This window comes from Protopterus annectens, chromosome 3.part1, assembly GCF_019279795.1.
Source record: "Protopterus annectens isolate FY-2018-M chromosome 3.part1, PAN1.0, whole genome shotgun sequence".
NCBI lineage: Eukaryota > Metazoa > Chordata > Ceratodontiformes > Protopteridae > Protopterus > Protopterus annectens.
In genome coordinates, this window is record NC_056732.1 from 1,649,853,385 (window position 1) to 1,649,871,293 (window position 17,909).

Sequence of the window (17,909 nt, forward strand, 5' to 3'; positions counted from 1 at the left end):
CAAGGTGACAGGGAGACACTCCCTGGTAAACCTTTCCAGCACTCCTGAGAGGAGGCCCGACTGTCCTGCTCTGGAGGCAGTCGGTCGCTTAGCTTTATACCCTCAGGCCTGGCAAAATATAACTACAGACAAGTGGGTAAAAGCGTGGTTACCAGAGGTTACAACATACCCTTTCTATCTCATCCCATCCCAAAGAAAAGACTCCCAGATGTACCCCCATCTGAGAGCCAGCAGCTATAGAAATTTCAAAGCTGCTAGAAAAAAGAGTCATCCAACCAGTCCCAGCGGACCAGCAAGGATTCGGGACTTACTCAAGGTTCTTTTAGTTCCAAAGAAAACGGGGACTGGAGGCCCATTCTGGACCTAAGCTACCTCAATACCTTCGTCAGGAAAGAAAAGTTCAATGGTCACGCTTCAATCGATCCTTCCATTCTTACAGAAGGACGACTGGATGTGCTCAATAGATCTAGAAGATGCATACTACCACATCAAAATGGCCAGGGCATCCAGAGATCATTTGCGCTTCCGGCTGGGGGCCAGTCACTTTCAATTTCGAGCCCTGCCCTTTGGTCTGACTTCAGCCCCCAGGGTCTTCACCAAATGCATGGCAGTGGTAGCGTCTCACTTGAGACGCCAAGGATTCCAGGTGTTTCCGTATCTGGACGACTGGCTCCTTTCTGCCACCACCCAGTGTCAACTATTACAGGCCAGAGACTTTACTCTTCAACTGTGTGTTCACCTAGGGATTTCCGTAAACTTCGGAAAATCCTTACTTCAGCCATCACAAAATATCTTGTTCATAGGAGCAGAATTAAACACACGTCAGTTAATTCTAAGACTTCCCCCAGAAAGGATACTATCACTTCAGACTCATATTCGTCTTCTACTCTTGTCAAGGAAATCTCCTGCAAAACTGGTACTGAAGGTGTTGGGACTCATGTCAGCCTCCCTTATTGCAATACCCTTGGGAAGGCTGCACATGAGAGTCCTACAATGGCTACTGTTTGCACAATGGTCGTTTCAACAACTACCTCTAACACACGAGATTCTTATAACGAAGACATGCAAAACAGATCTAAACTGGTGGCTTCAAACGTGCAACCTTTCCAAGGGGAGACCATTTGTGCTACCCACGCCCACAGTTACGGTGACCACAGACGCTTCCCTGATAGGGTGGGGGGGCATCTTTCAGGGACAGACAGTCCAAGGCGAATGGACCAATTTGGAGTACAATCTGCACATCAATGTTCTAGATTTGAGGGCAGTGTTTCTAGCGTTGCAACACTTTGCTCCCCTTCTTCCTCTGGGAACTATTGCAGTTCAGACGGACAACATGTCTGCAGTCAGTAGCGAAAAGGATTTTTCGCACGTGGGGCCAGCCTTCCTGCGATCTGTTTGCGTCTCCAATGAATGCCAAATGCAGGAGCTACTTTGCCCTATTACCCCCTCCAGGGGAAGTCCCCAGGGACGCACTGGTTCACGATTGGCCCCCGGGACTCCTGTACGCATTTCCTCCATTTCCTCTGATTCCAAAGTTTCTCCAGAAAGCCAGAAACCTACACAGGACAATAATCCTCATTGCCCCATTCTGGCCTCGTCAAATTTGGTTTCCCTTCCTGAAGACACACTGCATTCGGGGACCCTGGATTCTGGACCCAGAGCCAGATCTGTTGACTCACTCGTCAGGGGCTCCCCATCCCGCGATCCTATCCCTCCATCTAGCAGCTTGGCTGCTCCAATTCCCAACTTAGCCAGGTCTGATCTTTTGTCACCAGCAGTTCAGGATATATTGGTGGCTTCTCATAAAGCTTCCACTACTAAAACATATTCTAGTAAATGGAAGCGATTTGTTTTCTGGGCGAATACACACCAAGTGGATCCTTTTATAGCTCCTTTGAATAAAATATTAGAGTTTTTAACGGACTTATTCCATCAGGGTGCTTCTCCTGCTACACTAAGAGTTCAATTGGCTGCCATTTCAAATTTCCATGTGGAAGAATGTGGGGCTCCTGTTATGGCCCACAGACTTTGTAAAGCCTTTTTAAAAGGGGTTTTTCATATTAGACCACCAATTAGATCTCCTACGTCACCTTGGAGTCTAAACTTGTTGTTATCTAAATTAATGTTGCCCCCCTTTGAACCTGCCTCTTCTTGCCCATTAAAATTTTTGTCCTGGAAGACTCTCTTCTTGGTAGCCATTACTTCCGCTAGGCGAGTATCTGAACTTCAGGCTCTCTCTATCAAGCACCCTTATTTGATCTTTCACTCTGACAGAGTTTCTCTTCGAACCAATTCATCCTTCCTCCCTAAAGTGTGTTCTATTAACAATATTAATCAGTCCATTGAATTACCCACTTTCTTCAAAAATCACTCCAACAAAATGGAGTATATGTTACACAAATTAGATGTTCACAGACAACTAAGATTTTACTTGGATAGAACAAAAGATCACAGAAAACTGATCAACTCTTTGTGGCTTTTGCCGATAGCAGGAAAGGACTAGCAGTTACCAAAAGAACTCTTTCTAAGTGGTTAACGGATTGTATAATCTATGTCTACGATTCTTCAAATCAAACTCTTTTGCACAAACCCAAAGGACATTCCACAAGGTCAGTGTCTACATCTTTGGCTCATGCAGCCCGCCTACCACTGGACGCTGTTTGTGCGGCTGCTACTTGGTCTAAGCCACATACTGTGCTCAAGAACGTCCTTCCGTGAGTTCCTCAGGAACAAGGAGCTAGGGACGCTACCCATGTGTAAGAACAAACGGCGAGATTGAACACTATCACATATAGAAGTTATGTCCTTACCATAACGTTCCATGTGGAGTGTTCATCTCGCCTTTGTTCTTACATTCCCACCCTCCCGCCCTAAGAAGAACGTTCTTTTGATGCCTGGCCAGGAACATCCTGCTGCTGCTGCAAATATTGTGTACATAGTTGGCATATATATATATATATATATATATATATATATATATATATGTCTATTTGTCTTTCTATATATATATAGTTATGTATAGATTCTTATTTCTGGGCATATGTGATGTAAGTATGAATGTGCTCTCTCCGGAGATTGGTTTGCTTGCAAACTAGATCTGAGGTAAAGGCAGAGGGGGATTGTGGGTATTAGATTGTCTCGAGCTTCTTCTCGATGCAGAGCTTGCAAGAGGCCGACACGGAGCCGAGGATCGGCTCCGAACCCATGTGTAAGAACAAAGGCGAGATGAACACTCCACATGGAACGTTATGGTAAGGACATAACTTCTATTTCATGTCTAATTGTGTTTCACCTTCTACACCATTTGAGCTGAGAACAGCTTTAGCTCAGATGTGCGCAAGCATTAATTTGTGGCAGAGTATTTACCATTGGCATTGTTTGAGGTGAGTTCATCTACAGGTCAGATGTGTGGAAACATTAATTTATAACAGGTGTACTTTCCCATTGGTATTTGTGGTGAGTTTATCTCGTAACCTTGTTCTATGGCTGCAGTATTGCCCATTGTTCGAGTGCAATGTAGCGTGTACTCTACACCTCAGTGTGAAAGTAAAAATTCAAGGCTGTCAACAACTGTGAAATGCATCTGACCATTCACTTTTGCAACCACCTTCTGTAATGAAGAATGTGAATTTTAAGATTCACAATGTTTTTATTTTAAGTTGATGGTAAATATGTGGGCATTCTTTCTTATTGAAGCATGTATCATGCAGATGTTGGAGTGCCTTAAGTTATTGCTTGTTTTCTGTGTTTTGTGTGTTGTTTACTGTATAACAATACAATTCATTACAGTTCATTTAATTGTAACTATTGAAAGTTTTTCTACAGCCCATCAAAGCACCAGAGTCTGTTTCGACCATCATCACCTCGGACTCCATCTTCTTTAATGTAAGTAGCTACTTACTAAGTCAGAAAATGTCTGTAGCATAGTGCTAGAAGATGTTAAGCAGCAGTAGACTCAGTAGTTTCACATTATGACAAAGGAATTATTTTAGCAGTTTGGAAACGCAGTCTTGAAGCTTATCCTTGCTGTTAATGGCGATGAGGTGATGAGTTTATTTAATGTTAAGTCCAGCGTACTGTACCTAGGCACCCATTTTAAGCTGTGACCTATTCAACCATTATCTTTGAGTTAAACTGTTTCTTAGGAGAAATAAGTGATTGTGCAGGTAGAACCCATACCAAAGTTTTGTTTTGAATAAATCTGATGGTAACAAATTTCTACTAACTTTTAATTTTTCAAATTCTGCTAGTGGGAGTACCTTAGGGGATCAGTACTAGGGTCTGTTATTTTCATTGTCTAGTCTATAAAGTTACAGTGCTTGAAGATCCGGAATGAGAAGTGTACATCTTAGTAATGTCAATATCTGCAGCAAGTCTTGTCAGATACGTGTACAAAATAAAGAGCGAAAAGGAGAGCTCCAGCAGGCTGACAAGTCCAGGTAACAAAACTAGTTAGGCAGTCATGGAAAATTTGTATGTAAAACGCAAGCTTTTCAAACAAATCCAGCTTTCACCAAAGCTTTCTCTTGAGTGTGACATTGACTACATTATCTGATCACATAAATACATTTAAAAATCACATTGCACCAGAGTTTATTGTGATTAGTCTAACATGTGCAAAAACAATTCAATTCAAAATGCATAAGTGCATACACAGTGTTAACTATATTCATTCATCAAGTGGGGGTGGCAGCGGTGGTTCAGTGGTTAGCGTTGCTGCCTCACAGCAAGAGGTTCTCTGGTTTGATCCTCGGCTGGGGTGCCTTCTGTGCAGTGTCTGCATGTCCTCCCTGTGTTCGCGTGGGTTTCCTCCGGGTGCACCGGTTTCCTTCCACATCCCAAAGACATGCTGTAGGTGGATTGGATACTCTAAATTGACCCTAGGCATAAGTGTGTGCATGTATGTGTCTTCTGTGGAAGGTTGGGCACTGAGCTGGCAACTCGACACAGTAAAACTCCACTGCCAATCATGAGCGGACAGGTGATCCGCTGTGGTGACCCATAACCGGGAAAAGCCGGAAGAAGAAGTAAAAAAAAAAACATACAAATACGTTTTCTATTTTGTGGTTTAGACTTAATTGGCATTCAGTCCAGGATCGCAATTGACTCCATGCCTGCTTTATCCACTCATGTTCTGTTCTTCATTTTATTTGTAATATCTCCCCCTTCTCGTGCAGTTAAGGGAGGAGGATCTGTCTTCATGGATAAAGAATGCTCTAATTCAGTGAGGGGGGCATCATCCTAGACAACGAATGTTGCATCTCCAGCATACTTTCTTTATTGCAGGATACTGATAAGTAGGATGTCTTGAATAAATTAGATGTTGAGAGGCTCATTAAAGTTCACTGTTAACATCACTGTGAATTGATGGAGCAGTGGTGCAGCGGTAGCATTGTTGCCTTACAGCAAGAGGTACTCTGGTTCGATTCTCAGCTGGGGTGCCTTCTGTGTTGAGTCTGCATGCCCTCCCTGCGTTCGTGTGGGTTTCCTCCCACATTACAAAGGCATACATCTGAAGCATTTCTCCTTGGGCCTCCGCTGAAAATTGTCTTCGTTCCAAGTCAGACTTTCACGGTTAACAAATGTTAAATCAAAATGTTAAGTAAATGTTCCCTATTTTTCACTGAAAATTGAAAGCCTTTTGTCCTCAGAGTATATGAATTTTTTTTGTCCCTCACCCAAAAATGCACAAGAACATAGAATTTCCACTAGCGAGACCCTGGGTCTCCTTTATGGGTTGCGTGACAGAACCTTTATCTAAATACCTAGAGACTGAGTTGAAGGATGTTCTACTGTTATAAGTTCTATAAACAGTTTGTGGATGACACATTTGTTTATTGGAAGGTGATCCTACAGATTTTACTTTTACTGTTATTTGTCTGATGAAGGTCGGGTGCAGGGCTGGCAACTCGACACTGTAAAACTCCACTGCCAATCATGAGCAGACAGGTGATCCGCTGTGGCGACCCCTGACCGGGAAAAGCCGAAAGAAGAAGTAGACTTTCTGAACTTTGTCATGGATTTCCACAGAAGAAATAGATTTCTTCAACCTTACTTCAATTTAAGCAGTGGAGAACTAGCTATCACAGCATATACAGAAAAGATGTAAAAACGAAGCATTTTTGCATTGATCTAGTATGTATCCTTAGTTTGTTTCCTAACATCTATAAGAGCCAGAGGGTAGCTATATTGAAAACTAACTGAAATTATGACTAACCAGTTATTTGAGTTCAAGAAACAATTTTATCTAGGGTGTATCATTATCAGCAGGTTGAAAGTATGAAATAAAGAAATGAGCAAACATGACTAGCATTTGCAGATAATGGGGAAGCAGGAGAGTGGCAAGAAAAGTCAATAACCATGTTAGATTTATGCATTTATATAATGCCCTTTCCAAGAGAATACAGCAGATCTTTAAGAAAATTAGTTCATTTTACAAGGCTTAAAGAGCACAGCTCTAAGAGTATCTAAAATATGCATATAAAGAAATGCCATGAATTTGAAACACGGGTATGTTATAAAGAGCAGAAGGATCCTAGACATAAGAGGTGCATTTCCCTGTTTTAACTGTACTTTTTTGTAAGTATATAAAAAAGGGAACAGCTTCATACACCCAGCGAGTAGAAAGAAATGTTTGGTAAATGGGACTGCAACCTCTAACATGAAGAATAATGCATCTTGCCCTGCGTATGGGCTGTAAAGCTTTCTGTGTGGGTAAAACTAACTGTAGGCTGAAGAACAGAATATGTAATCACATAGCTGATATAAGGAGACAAGTTCAAACTAATACCTTATTTAAATACCTAGATACTGTAGGTCATTTTTATGAGCATTGAGATAATGTATTAACTGGGCATAGGATATGATTCAGTAACTAAAACAGAAAATTTGGAATACAAGTGGATTAATGAACTGCATGTTGATATACCTGGTTTAAATGAAAAAGTAAACTTGAAACCTGTTTTGGAGTTACTACAACAGCAGTGTAAGTGATACTATCTCGAAGTGGTTTTTGAAAGCTGTTTAGCACTTTGTCTTTAAAGTCATTTTATCAAGATTAGTGCATTTTGCCTGTGGCTGCACATTTACCTGCTAGGTGATGCTGTGGTAGCATTGTCGCCTCATAGCAAGATGTCCCATTCGATTCTCAGCTAGAGCATCTTCTGTGTGGAGGCATGTGTGAATGGGGCGTGCCTTCGTTGAAGGTTGTGCGTCAGGGCTGGTAACTCGGCATGTAAAAATCCACTACCAATCATTAGCGGACCAGAGTTCCGCTGTGGCGACCCCTAACCGGGATAAGCCGAAAGACACAAACAAACAAGATTGGAGGAATGGTCTAAAACATGCCTCCTTTTAATTTTTTTGCAAAAATACTGAACAGGACATATCTGCAGAAGGATTGTGCCATGAGAAGGAAAGCAGAATTGTAAAGATAACTGACCAAGGGTCCAAGTAGGTGGTGTGACAGAGCAGCGAATAAGGTAGACAGAATATTGCTGTATTTGGTTGTTTTCTGTGATGTATCTTGTGACGACCGTGCCCTGACCCAGCAGTCAAGGAGCCTCAATCCTCACCACTAACATCAGGGAGGTCATCTCCTAGAAGAGGAAAGGATAACTAATACACACAGTAAAGTACAATTTCCTTTTAAGTGCACGCACAGATCAGTCAGTCTGGGGCTGGTTGCTCCCTTGCTCACCAGGTCCCCAATAAGACTCCCCACTGGCACTGCTATAGGGTCCAGGTCACAGCCTAGCTGGGAAAGCTAAAACCTCCCATACCCTCTCTGTCCAACCAGTGCTTCGTGTTCCTGCCCCAGTAGCTGACACAACACACACACACACTTTGAGAAGAGGTTATACAACCACACAGACCCTCCTGGGAAAAGGCTGGGACAGGTTTTCCAGCTGTGCCACTATTACCCAGACCATATGGTAGTAATTCCTGCCACCACCCAGCTAATATCAGCCACTAAAAGGCCCTTAAAAGGGTGTCCAATTATTACTGTGCAATATTATAATCCAATGGTAGTATGACACAGTCCAGGCTTAATTTGGAGATACTTAGACAGTAAAATCTGTAAATATGTAACGTACTTTAGAGGTTAAATTATCTCTACATAAACCAGCCACAGGTAAAGGTTTTTAAAATATTTAATAATAAATAGTTAAAACTCAAGACAATACTGCTACACCACAGAGATATCTATGAGTTCAGAGATCACACAGAAACTTAAAATAATACAGTAGGACAGGTCTGATGTCAAAGAAAAACACACAATCTAACTTGCTAATCTTTAGCTAATCTTAAGAGAAAACACAGTGCTATAATCCTACTTACATACATAAATCATAAGCAGTGCTGGATTAGATGTCCAAGATTAAAATGCTTTCCAGTCTCTCACTCAACAATAGTTTTTAAACACTAACCAACAGCTCTGTAAGGCCCTCCCAAATTACATAATTGTTGACAGTCTGGAGTTCCCATGCCACAAACTGCATTATTTAGCAAGCTAACACCTGCTCAGGAGACTACAACAATAAAAGACATTTCACATGTACATTCTAGCTGAAACCAGAGCAATAAATCACCTTCCACATGTAAATTCTGGCCCTTAACTTTAACCTTAAAACAATGGGCCTGAAACCTTCATCCAGACTTGCTGGAACCAACTTGTAAACATCAGAGAGATTCATAAGATCTTTTCAGCTTCAAAAGACACATTTGAAATACTTGGCTTGGTTTTCCTTACAGCAGATGGCAATGTTGCAACAATCTTGAAGTTCACATTTTAGTGTTTTTTTTTTTTTCATTTTAAAAACACAAGCCTGTATTTTACACTTATTTCTACAGTTGCTAGAATTATGTATCAAATTCTGTTTGACTAGGCTGGCAGCCTTCACCCATCTTCCTCCAATCTTCACATATCTTACTAAACTCCACTTCTGAGATCCCCTCTACCATATTTGGTACATTTGTGGAATCTACTTCTCAAAAGATGTAAACAAGATAGTCATTACAGAGAAAGGGCAACAAAAGTGATGCACATTTTCATCAGAAACCATGTAAAAGGCTTGTACAGCCTTGAGGAAATGAGACGGAGATGGATATGGTGAAACATATTTTTAGTACCTCAAGGGAATCCAGAGAGTTGAAGAAATGGCTACTTTCAGAAAAGACTGAGGCTACGTTTGGAAGGAAGACATGAGGAAACTGCTTTTTATAGCATGAGTTGTGTTTGGCCTGGAACAGTCTTCATAAAGTGGAGGTAGCATTAAAACATAGACACATCAAGCCTGAGCTGGACAAAAGACTTTTGTCATTTTGGGAAAAGAAATGAGGTTTTAGTTAAGTAGGACTTTTAGCTTATATGTAAAATAGGAAAATGGGTGGGCTTGGAGGGCCAGACAGTCTTTATCTGCTTTCAGAATGTTTTCTTCCTTCTGTGTTTTTCTACAAATTTGTAAGCAGCTCAGTACATTCCTTTCTTTGTTCAGCTGAACTCTGTACTCCAAAAGTTGATCATTTTACTTGAGATTTTTGTTGGCAAAGTAATTCTCATTTAACTTGTGTTTTCATAAAAAGAATTTTCAAAAAAAATCTATGAAAAACTATATTGCCCATCACACTGATAAAGGCAAAAAGTATACAATACATTTTATAGTCCGAAAAGGAAATTAAATGTGTGGAAGGAAAATACATCAGTGCAACAAACAAGCTGTCTTATGGAATTTTTGAAAAGCAGTTCCAAACAAAAGTAACTACTTGGTTTGGTTCTAAAAATTCTCTCTCAAAAGTTTCAGAAAGTTTAAATGCCTTTTAAAAATGTTAACATTTTTATAAAAATGGTGTAAGAATGTATATTTTGAGAATTCCATATAGTTATGTAATATTTAACTGGTACAGATGAAATTCTTGCCATGGCAGGCCTCTGCATCAGTGACTTATGCAAGTCCTAAAAAACATTTCCATAAAAATATGTATTTTCTTGCATGTGCTTTTTGAACTCTGCTTGCTAGCCATTAGACATCCCAATGCCAGACTTCAGCTCATTAGTTCCCAAGAGGCAAGAGACGTCCAAAAGGACCGTCAGCCAGGCAGCCATGGGGGTGGTTTGCGCAGTCATTTGCATCCTGACTGTGAGAACATTTCCATTATGACCCTAACTTCTTCTTTGGGCAAATGAAGTATGACATTGCATTCTCTGTATGACTACACACTTCTGCGCACCTGTGCCCTTCCTCTTGAGGGGATTGTGACATCTTTTGATATGGACTACCCATTGCCTTTTCGTACTATCTCTAACAAACATATGAGCTGCTAATTGAACCTGGGCTGCTTGGTGTGTAGTCAGGGCTTTATCTCTCTGTTTTCTGCAATAATATGGCTTAAAACAAAACAGCAAACACATTTCTTCTGTTCTCTTCCTTCTGCTTCTTTAAATAGGAATCAACTACCACCCAAGTTGAAAAGTACTGTAGTTACATGTATCTTTACCTGTGTTTGTGTGCGTGTGCGCAATGTAAGTGCATACACTTTTTATATAACTTGGATTGTATCGACATATAGTTCTCTCTGGCAGATTGGTGTTGACTTCACTAGTAAAGAAGTGGACTGTATCTTTGTACTTTTTAAAAGAAATATAGGCTAGGGAAGTAGTCCTTTCAGCATACAGAATAGCAGATGTATTTAGTTAAGCCCAGACTGTCCAAAAATGCATACACTTATGCATTGTAGTGTTTCAGTACAATCTTGAGTATGTATTGCATTATGAAATTGACTTTTTTAGCATTTTCCAGTCGAGTTTGGAGCGTTCAGTATTATGATGTCAGACAAAATAAGATGCTGGCATAAATGAGTAGGAATAGTACTTTTTGCAGAAAAGATCAGAAGGGGATTGTTATACTATTGGCAGTGTAACCCCCCCCCCCCCCCCCCCGAGTCATACATTTTCTACTGTTCTTTTAAGCTGTTATGAGGAGCTGAGGTTTGCACTACTCATGAGAATGTATTTGTGCAAATGGTAAGCCCAGTGGACTTGCACCCCTTTTCAGGGGTGACCTGGGTGCACTGTCTGGTTAAGTGACTTGGTCAGTTTACTAGTGGAAATTGAAAGAATCCTATCGGACTGTGGGGTGAAACTGGTTAACAGCTCCTAGCCCAAACCAAATGATTTGTGTACTTTGAGTCTTTAACAGACTGGAACTGATTATACGTGCAGCTACACCAGTTAAACAGCAGATGTGATTTTGTTTACATTCTTCCTGATCTTGTAGCATCATGTATTTAACTTGTCATAAAAGCCTTGTAGAGCCAGGGGAAGTTGAATATAAAGGCAAAGAAGAATGTGGCCTGAGTAGGAGTGGACTGTGAAACATTCTAGTCTAGTTGCTGCATGATACTGTTTTCCCCTCCAGTGTGTTTGTGATTTTATGCTTTGATCTTTCGTGCCATGTATATTAACAGTTTTTTAAATTTGTATATATTACATTTACAAACTTTAGATATGTATATCACATGGCTGTGTTGCCCTTTGGTATCTGACCAAGATATTTCTGCTTTTTGTTTTTAGTTATAGTTCTTGTTTGTTTGACGTAGGTCTAATTTGTACCATTTTAAGGGTGCATGTGGCAGCCATTTCTTAATTTTCAAGCCCTAGTTTTGGGCAGAACCTTTCAAAGTTTTTGTCATATTCCTTCTGAAAGAACTTGTTCAGTGGAAACCTCCATTTATGCATACTAATTCTTCTTTGGGACTTAATTTTCAAATCACATTTTTTTTAAATATGAATTATTTGAATTAGCAACTGCTTGAGATTTGAAATGGCTGTTATAGAAAACATTGTTTTAACAGCTGTGATTTCAGCTAGAATTTCAGAATTGAAGACCTTTTCTGACTAGTGCCAACAATAATGATCAGGTTATATTTAAGACCCATTCCAGGTTTATCCATGTAGCCATTTGAAATCCCAGTAAACTTATCCATTTACCTGTAAGTTACCACAATTTGGAAACTAAAGTTGAAGGCTTCCTATTTTGCATGCTCAGGGATAACTCTGGCACACTACAGTGAGGGGATATATTTTTGCCACAGCAAAAGTACTGAAACTGCATAGTTCTGAATATGGTCCATCAGAAGTCACTTCTGAATTTGCAAAATGTTAGAGAAAAGCAGATAATTGAATTTTGCCAAAATTCAACTGTTTATTTCTCTTTTTACCATTGTAATTAATTTTAGAGTTGATTATGTAAATTTGCAGGGTGTTTTTTGTGGGGATAGCCTCTCTCGTAAACCATTATTTTGACATTTCAATCAGTAGCAATCCTTTGGTCACAGATATGCATGACTGTGACAGAATCATTGTAGAAGGAACCAGTAGCATTTCATAAAGCATCCAGCAGCTACCGACCCATCTGTTTGTGTTGTACCAAAAATGTCAAACGATTTCCATGCAGGGGGTGTACTGAGTAATAAAGTATATCATTTTCAGCCAGTACGGTAAGCTTTTACCTATGTAACTGAAGGCCAGCTGGGATTTAGCCAGATTGAACTGCCTTTTAATGCATCATTTCTTTGGATGTTTGTACAGCTGCATCTCTGAGTAATGTACCCACATTTAATGGACCTTAACTACTTAACTTCCTTTCTAGAGGAAGGGCTTTCCTTTTGTAGGACTGTTCTTCAGGAGTTTTTTTTTTCTGTTTCTCCCCACGTTTGATTTACCCCTGCTTGCTGTGGTTGAAATTCTGTGTTGGACTCTGCCTAAACTGTCAGTGCTGCAAAAGCTCATGAAGTTAAGCGAGGAACTTGCATTGACACTTGATTTCTGAGGGTGTATTTATCAGTAGATCCATAGTATTCCTGTCCGCATTACCCTCTTTCTACTGCTCTGAATCCCTAGCCTGAGTTATGGTGTCCTGAGATGCCGTGTATTCACAAATCAAAAACATGATGTACTAAGGCATGTTTATCTAGTTGTAAACATTATGCTCCTTATTGTAGTTTCCAAAAAAAAAAAAAACTGTGCAACTCTAGCCTGCAAGTGTGAAATCCATTCCCTGCTCTGTTGATACAAGTTAAATTCCTGCCAAATACTTCACCTGGGTCACAGCAATCCTGATATGCAACGATTTTACATTAGTTTGCACTGAAACTCGACTGCAGTCTCTGTTCATGTGCTCAGTGTTTCCAAATACTTTGCTAGACTTCCTCCCATCCTTTGCTGAAGCACCTGTCCGTGTATCAACTGCTTTGAGGGTGGCCGTGTTCTGTATTCGATCACACATGTTTGTCTCCAGTGCATTGCAGAATACTAGGGCAAGGACAAGGCTCCTGTAGTCCCTGCCGTCACAGCACTTTGTCCTATTATTCAATCCTGCAGCTAGCCCAGCCCCTCTAATTTTCCTGAGTGGCTCCTCTATGAGATAGAATGAAAGAGCTTTTAGGGAAGGAGATTACATCTACTGGTACTCCACTGTTGAGCTGTCCTGTAACTAGGCTGGATAAGTTTGACTGCTTCTTTTTGACTTGAGCCCATGTTGGTTGATATCCTGTGATTAGTTGTCTCTACAATTGTTACCAACAATTATTTGCTCCTCTCAGCATTTTGGATTCAGTCACTCCTCTTATTCCTATTTATTAAAAATGTCATAGTTTGCAACATTATCAGAATCATTGGCATACTGGTTTAATGTGTTCTTGATGACTGGGCCAAAGCAGTTTGCTATAAATATGTTGTATGTGTTTACTGTGTTGTTGCACTTGAATGTTTAAATTTGTCTCTCTCGTACTCATGTTGTCTTATTTTAGGGAATCTACTATCAGACAGGTGATGTTGTCTCTGTGGTCGATGAAGAGGATGGAAAGACCTATTATGCTCAGATCCGAGGCTTTGTTCAGGACCAGTACTGTGAGAAGAGTGCAGCTCTGACTTGGTTAATTCCTACTTTGGCCAGTCCTAAAGATCACTTTGATCCTTCCACCTATATTGTAGGTTAGTTACTATTTCTAGAGTTAATTACTGAATAAGGATGGTGGTAAGTTTTGCAAAACTATCCTTGAAAATTTAGGGATCGAGATTGGGAACATTAGCCATTTACCTGATAACTTACATGTGATTAGTTTTTTCAAGGAGGAAAATACATAGCATGATTTAGTGTCCATGCAGTAGTGCTGTTCTGGAAAACTTGTACATCATATCAACACAAGTAACGATCTGGTAAGACGTAGTCCATTTTCAGTAACTGGTAGGACTGTGTGATACTGTCTTTGGGACCACACTGAGCACTTGGAAGTACTGGGCTGTTCATCCCCTCTCTCTCTTGGTTCCCATCTCTCCAATTCTTTGCTACAACCTCAGTTTGCTCATGAAAAGACTTCTTTAAGCTATTTGTTGTTGTTCCTGTCAAGTTTGTTTTTCTGCTCTTGCTTCTGAATTGACTGCTGTGTAAACTTTCTGCCTTTTTCTTCTCCTTTTCCCTGTGTTTTTTTTTTTCTTCAGTTTTTCGTCCACTTCATTATTCAGCATGCTGTTATGAGGCCTGTATTTTCTGTCATTACCACTCAGAAATGCAGAAATGTGAATTCTAACCCTGTATTTGTAGAGCTCATGTTTTGCAGTAATAGTTGCCTATGTTGCCTTGGCCAAGAACAAATCTGTTCAGGCTGTCAGGGTTTAACTAGGTGATGTGCAAAAGATGCAGAGGAAGGTTCTTTACTCACCTGCTAAAGAAAGCATTATCAAATGGGGGGGGGGGTGCCACATAGAATTTGTCTTGTACTCTAGTGGGGGGCACCTCGTCAAATTGTCACCCATGGCACTTAGCATCCAATAGTCACTGAAACGGCTACCCTTAGACCTTACATCATTTTTCACGGAGAGATAGAACGGTCATACAGGGGGTGAATTTATGAATACCCATCCGATTGTCAATTCCTTCTTAAAGATGGTGTGCGTCATCGCTTGATACAGAGATGTTTTCTTCCAGAGTACTGGTAATTATTCTGTGGCAGATCTGTCCCTCTCTTTCCACTGTAGTTTGTTTAATTGCTGAAGGTTTTTTTTTTGTTTGCCTGTTTTGTTGATCAGGTAAGCCTTTGAATGGACAAATTGCAGCTCATTTTCAGGGGTAATTTGGAGCACTGTCTGGTTAAATGACTTTCAGAGAGACAAGTTAATTGAAGGTGGAAAGAATTAAACCCTGTATCATGGGCACAGGAAGCAGCTCATTAACAGCTCAAAGCAGGTAAAAGCTTTAGTCAGCTGTACTAACTACCTTCAGATATCTGGTTCTAGCGTTTGCTGGACTGTTTAATTTGTGGAGAAATAAAAGGTCTTGGGCTGCTGGATCACTAATGGGCCTGTAAGACAAGGCACATATTGACCCAAAGGATTCCTGAATGCAGGGCCAAGGTCTCCAGTCCTTCTCGGTAGCTCAGGTCCTCTAGGCCCATGATAATTTTTTGTCTGGAACCTTTTAAGGTATTTTCCATATGCTTGATATGTTTAGTAAGATGCATTTCCAAGGGGCATTGTATTCGATTATGGGCCTGATAAGTTTAGAATAGAGGGGTAAGGACTACTAGGGATCTATCATGTGCAGTGTGCCGTGCCACATGTTCATTTTGGAGTGGGGTGTTTTCCTATCCTGAAGTTAGGTGCAGGGTTTTTTTTTTTTATCAAATGGAATAATGCATTTTGTAGCATTTAATTTTTGCTCGTTTCAGAGCACCATCTATTAACATGTTTTTCTCTTTGTAGCTTCTGCATATCAGAATGGAATTTTAAGTATAAAACCCAATGTACAATCATCTACAAAGTTGGTCAAGCAGAGTTCCCTGTTTTTTGATTTGGAGATCAGAGAAGTGTGTTGTGAATAGCAGAGGCCCCATAGTGGATCCCTGTGGTACCCCACTGGGTACTTTCATGATGATCATGATATCGATCACGGCTGCAGTAACCTTTGCTGTATGGGTTGTATTCCTTGGGGCACATTCCTCGTGGCAGTCAGCTTGAGCTGAGCTGTCTAAAAAGACAGGTTTGAGTGCCAAGCCGTTTAGAGCCTTCCAACTGTTAAAAGGGAATGCTGATATGCGGCTTTTGAAGATCGACTGTTTGTACTGTTCCATTAATGGGCAGACATTTTCCCTTTGAGGAAAAACTTTTCACGTGAATTTTTTTTTTATTATTGCACTTTTTCTGTTTAGAAAAGTTATTTTTAAGGTAGGTGTGTGTTGATGGACGATCCCAAGTCTTAACTGTACTTTTAAGTGGGAGTGCTCTTTTTTTCTTGCCAGTTAAAAAACATGTTTAAAGTAATTTGAAACTATTTTTCTTTGGAGAAATTGTTTGCCAGCCCCAAAAAGTAAAATAGTGTTTAAGTGCTTTTTACTGTGTTTTTTTTTTTTTTTGTGAGGAAATGTGATTTCTGAAAACTTTAAATGTTTACTGGCTTTTGCTGCTTGTTTTCCCTGAGAAAGAGGCACCATTTTCAGCTTGACCATAGAACAAACTTACTGGTACCATGGTCGTCCCTTCCAGCCGCAAAAAAAAAAAAAAAATAAAAAATTAAGCAAATAGCCTGTTGTGGTGGCAAAAGCCATCAATTTGCTTCTACTACAGATTGGTGACTGCTGTGACAGTAACATGTTCCTCTGACCCCACTCATCTTTTACCCTGGATCCCACTGGTGTAGCACCTACAGCCGCAATGGACTGGGGTTTAGCGATATCCCCTATGGCTGTTTAGGTCCCCTCAGTGGGCAAGGAGAGCCACTCTTGTTGGTCTTGGGAGAGAAAAAACAGGGAAAACTTCCCTGTTGTGATGCCGTCGTTTGGGAAGCTGCTGTTGCCATTAAGAACAGCCCTATTTCTCCTGTCAAAAGGAAATGGAAAACTAAACATGTATCTCTACTCCTCCTCCTGTTTCCTTAGTCAGCGGTTTACTGGTCCTGGCTCTGTGTTTAATTCATGCTGATGATCCTTCCTATAGTCGTGATACATCAACAAGCAAGGGAGTGAACCAAGAGCTTCGCTTTTACTTTTGTGGTAAGAAGTTGTTAAAACTCATTTAAAACTACTTTTTCTGTGGTAAAAGTTGGGTTATTTCACTTGGCAGTGGGGCAGTTGTGTTAAGTGCTTTTCACTTTGTTTTTATATGGAGAAGTTTTATTTTTAACAAACTTATCAGTTTTACCAACCCTGGAAATAGTGCCTTTTCAGCTTGCCTGAGAAACAACCTACTGTTTTTTTTTTGGTTCTCCTTCTCCTATCCACAAAAAGGAGAAATTTGTTTAGTGGCCTGCTGTGCTGGCAAAGGCTGTTAGTGTCTCAGCTGCAGGTGTGTGAGACTGTTTTGGCCAAAGCAGGTTCCTTGGAGCATTTATCATTTCCTTTGGTCCCACTGCTGTAGTCCCTACAGTAACCATGAACCTGGGGTTAAACACATCCTCGGCGATTGTTGGAGTTCCCTTGGCGGGCAGGGAAAAGAAGAATGCCACTCTGTCTAGCCACAAAGTTGGACCGATCACTAGGGAGGCCTTTATTGGCTGTACTTATTAAAAAGAATCCTTGCCAAAAAGGAGTTTTGGGCTTAGCTCAGGTTTTAGTGCATGCTCTTTACCTTCCTGGAAAGCTATTTCTGGTAAAATTAAAAAAAGAGTTCTTCATATTCTGAAGAGATTCAAGAAGTTGAACTTGTAAATAATTTTGAAGGAACACTTTTGTTTTGTCTACACAAATCTCTCTTCCTGATTGTGAGGAGAGTGTGGCTTTAGCCAGTCTCTTTAAAGGATTTAACTCAATGGATGTGCTGGACGCGAGAAGGATACAGCTCGTACAAGTGAACCAAAATATTTTAATTGATAAATCCACAAGAAACAAGTGATAACTAGATGCAAAGTTGCATGAAA

The 17,909-nt window shown here is 40.4% G+C and overlaps 1 protein-coding gene across 1 annotated transcript in view; it reads left to right on the forward strand.

The window, feature by feature from the left end:
* Positions 1–17,909, forward strand: part of GATAD1 (GATA zinc finger domain containing 1) — a 179,808-nt gene that overhangs the window by 139,739 nt on the left and 22,160 nt on the right. The window contains exons 3-4 of the mRNA XM_044067673.1: positions 3,826–3,885; positions 13,810–13,993. Coding sequence (XP_043923608.1) covers positions 3,826–3,885; positions 13,810–13,993 — 244 coding nt within the window. The remainder of the gene's footprint in view (positions 1–3,825; positions 3,886–13,809; positions 13,994–17,909) is intronic.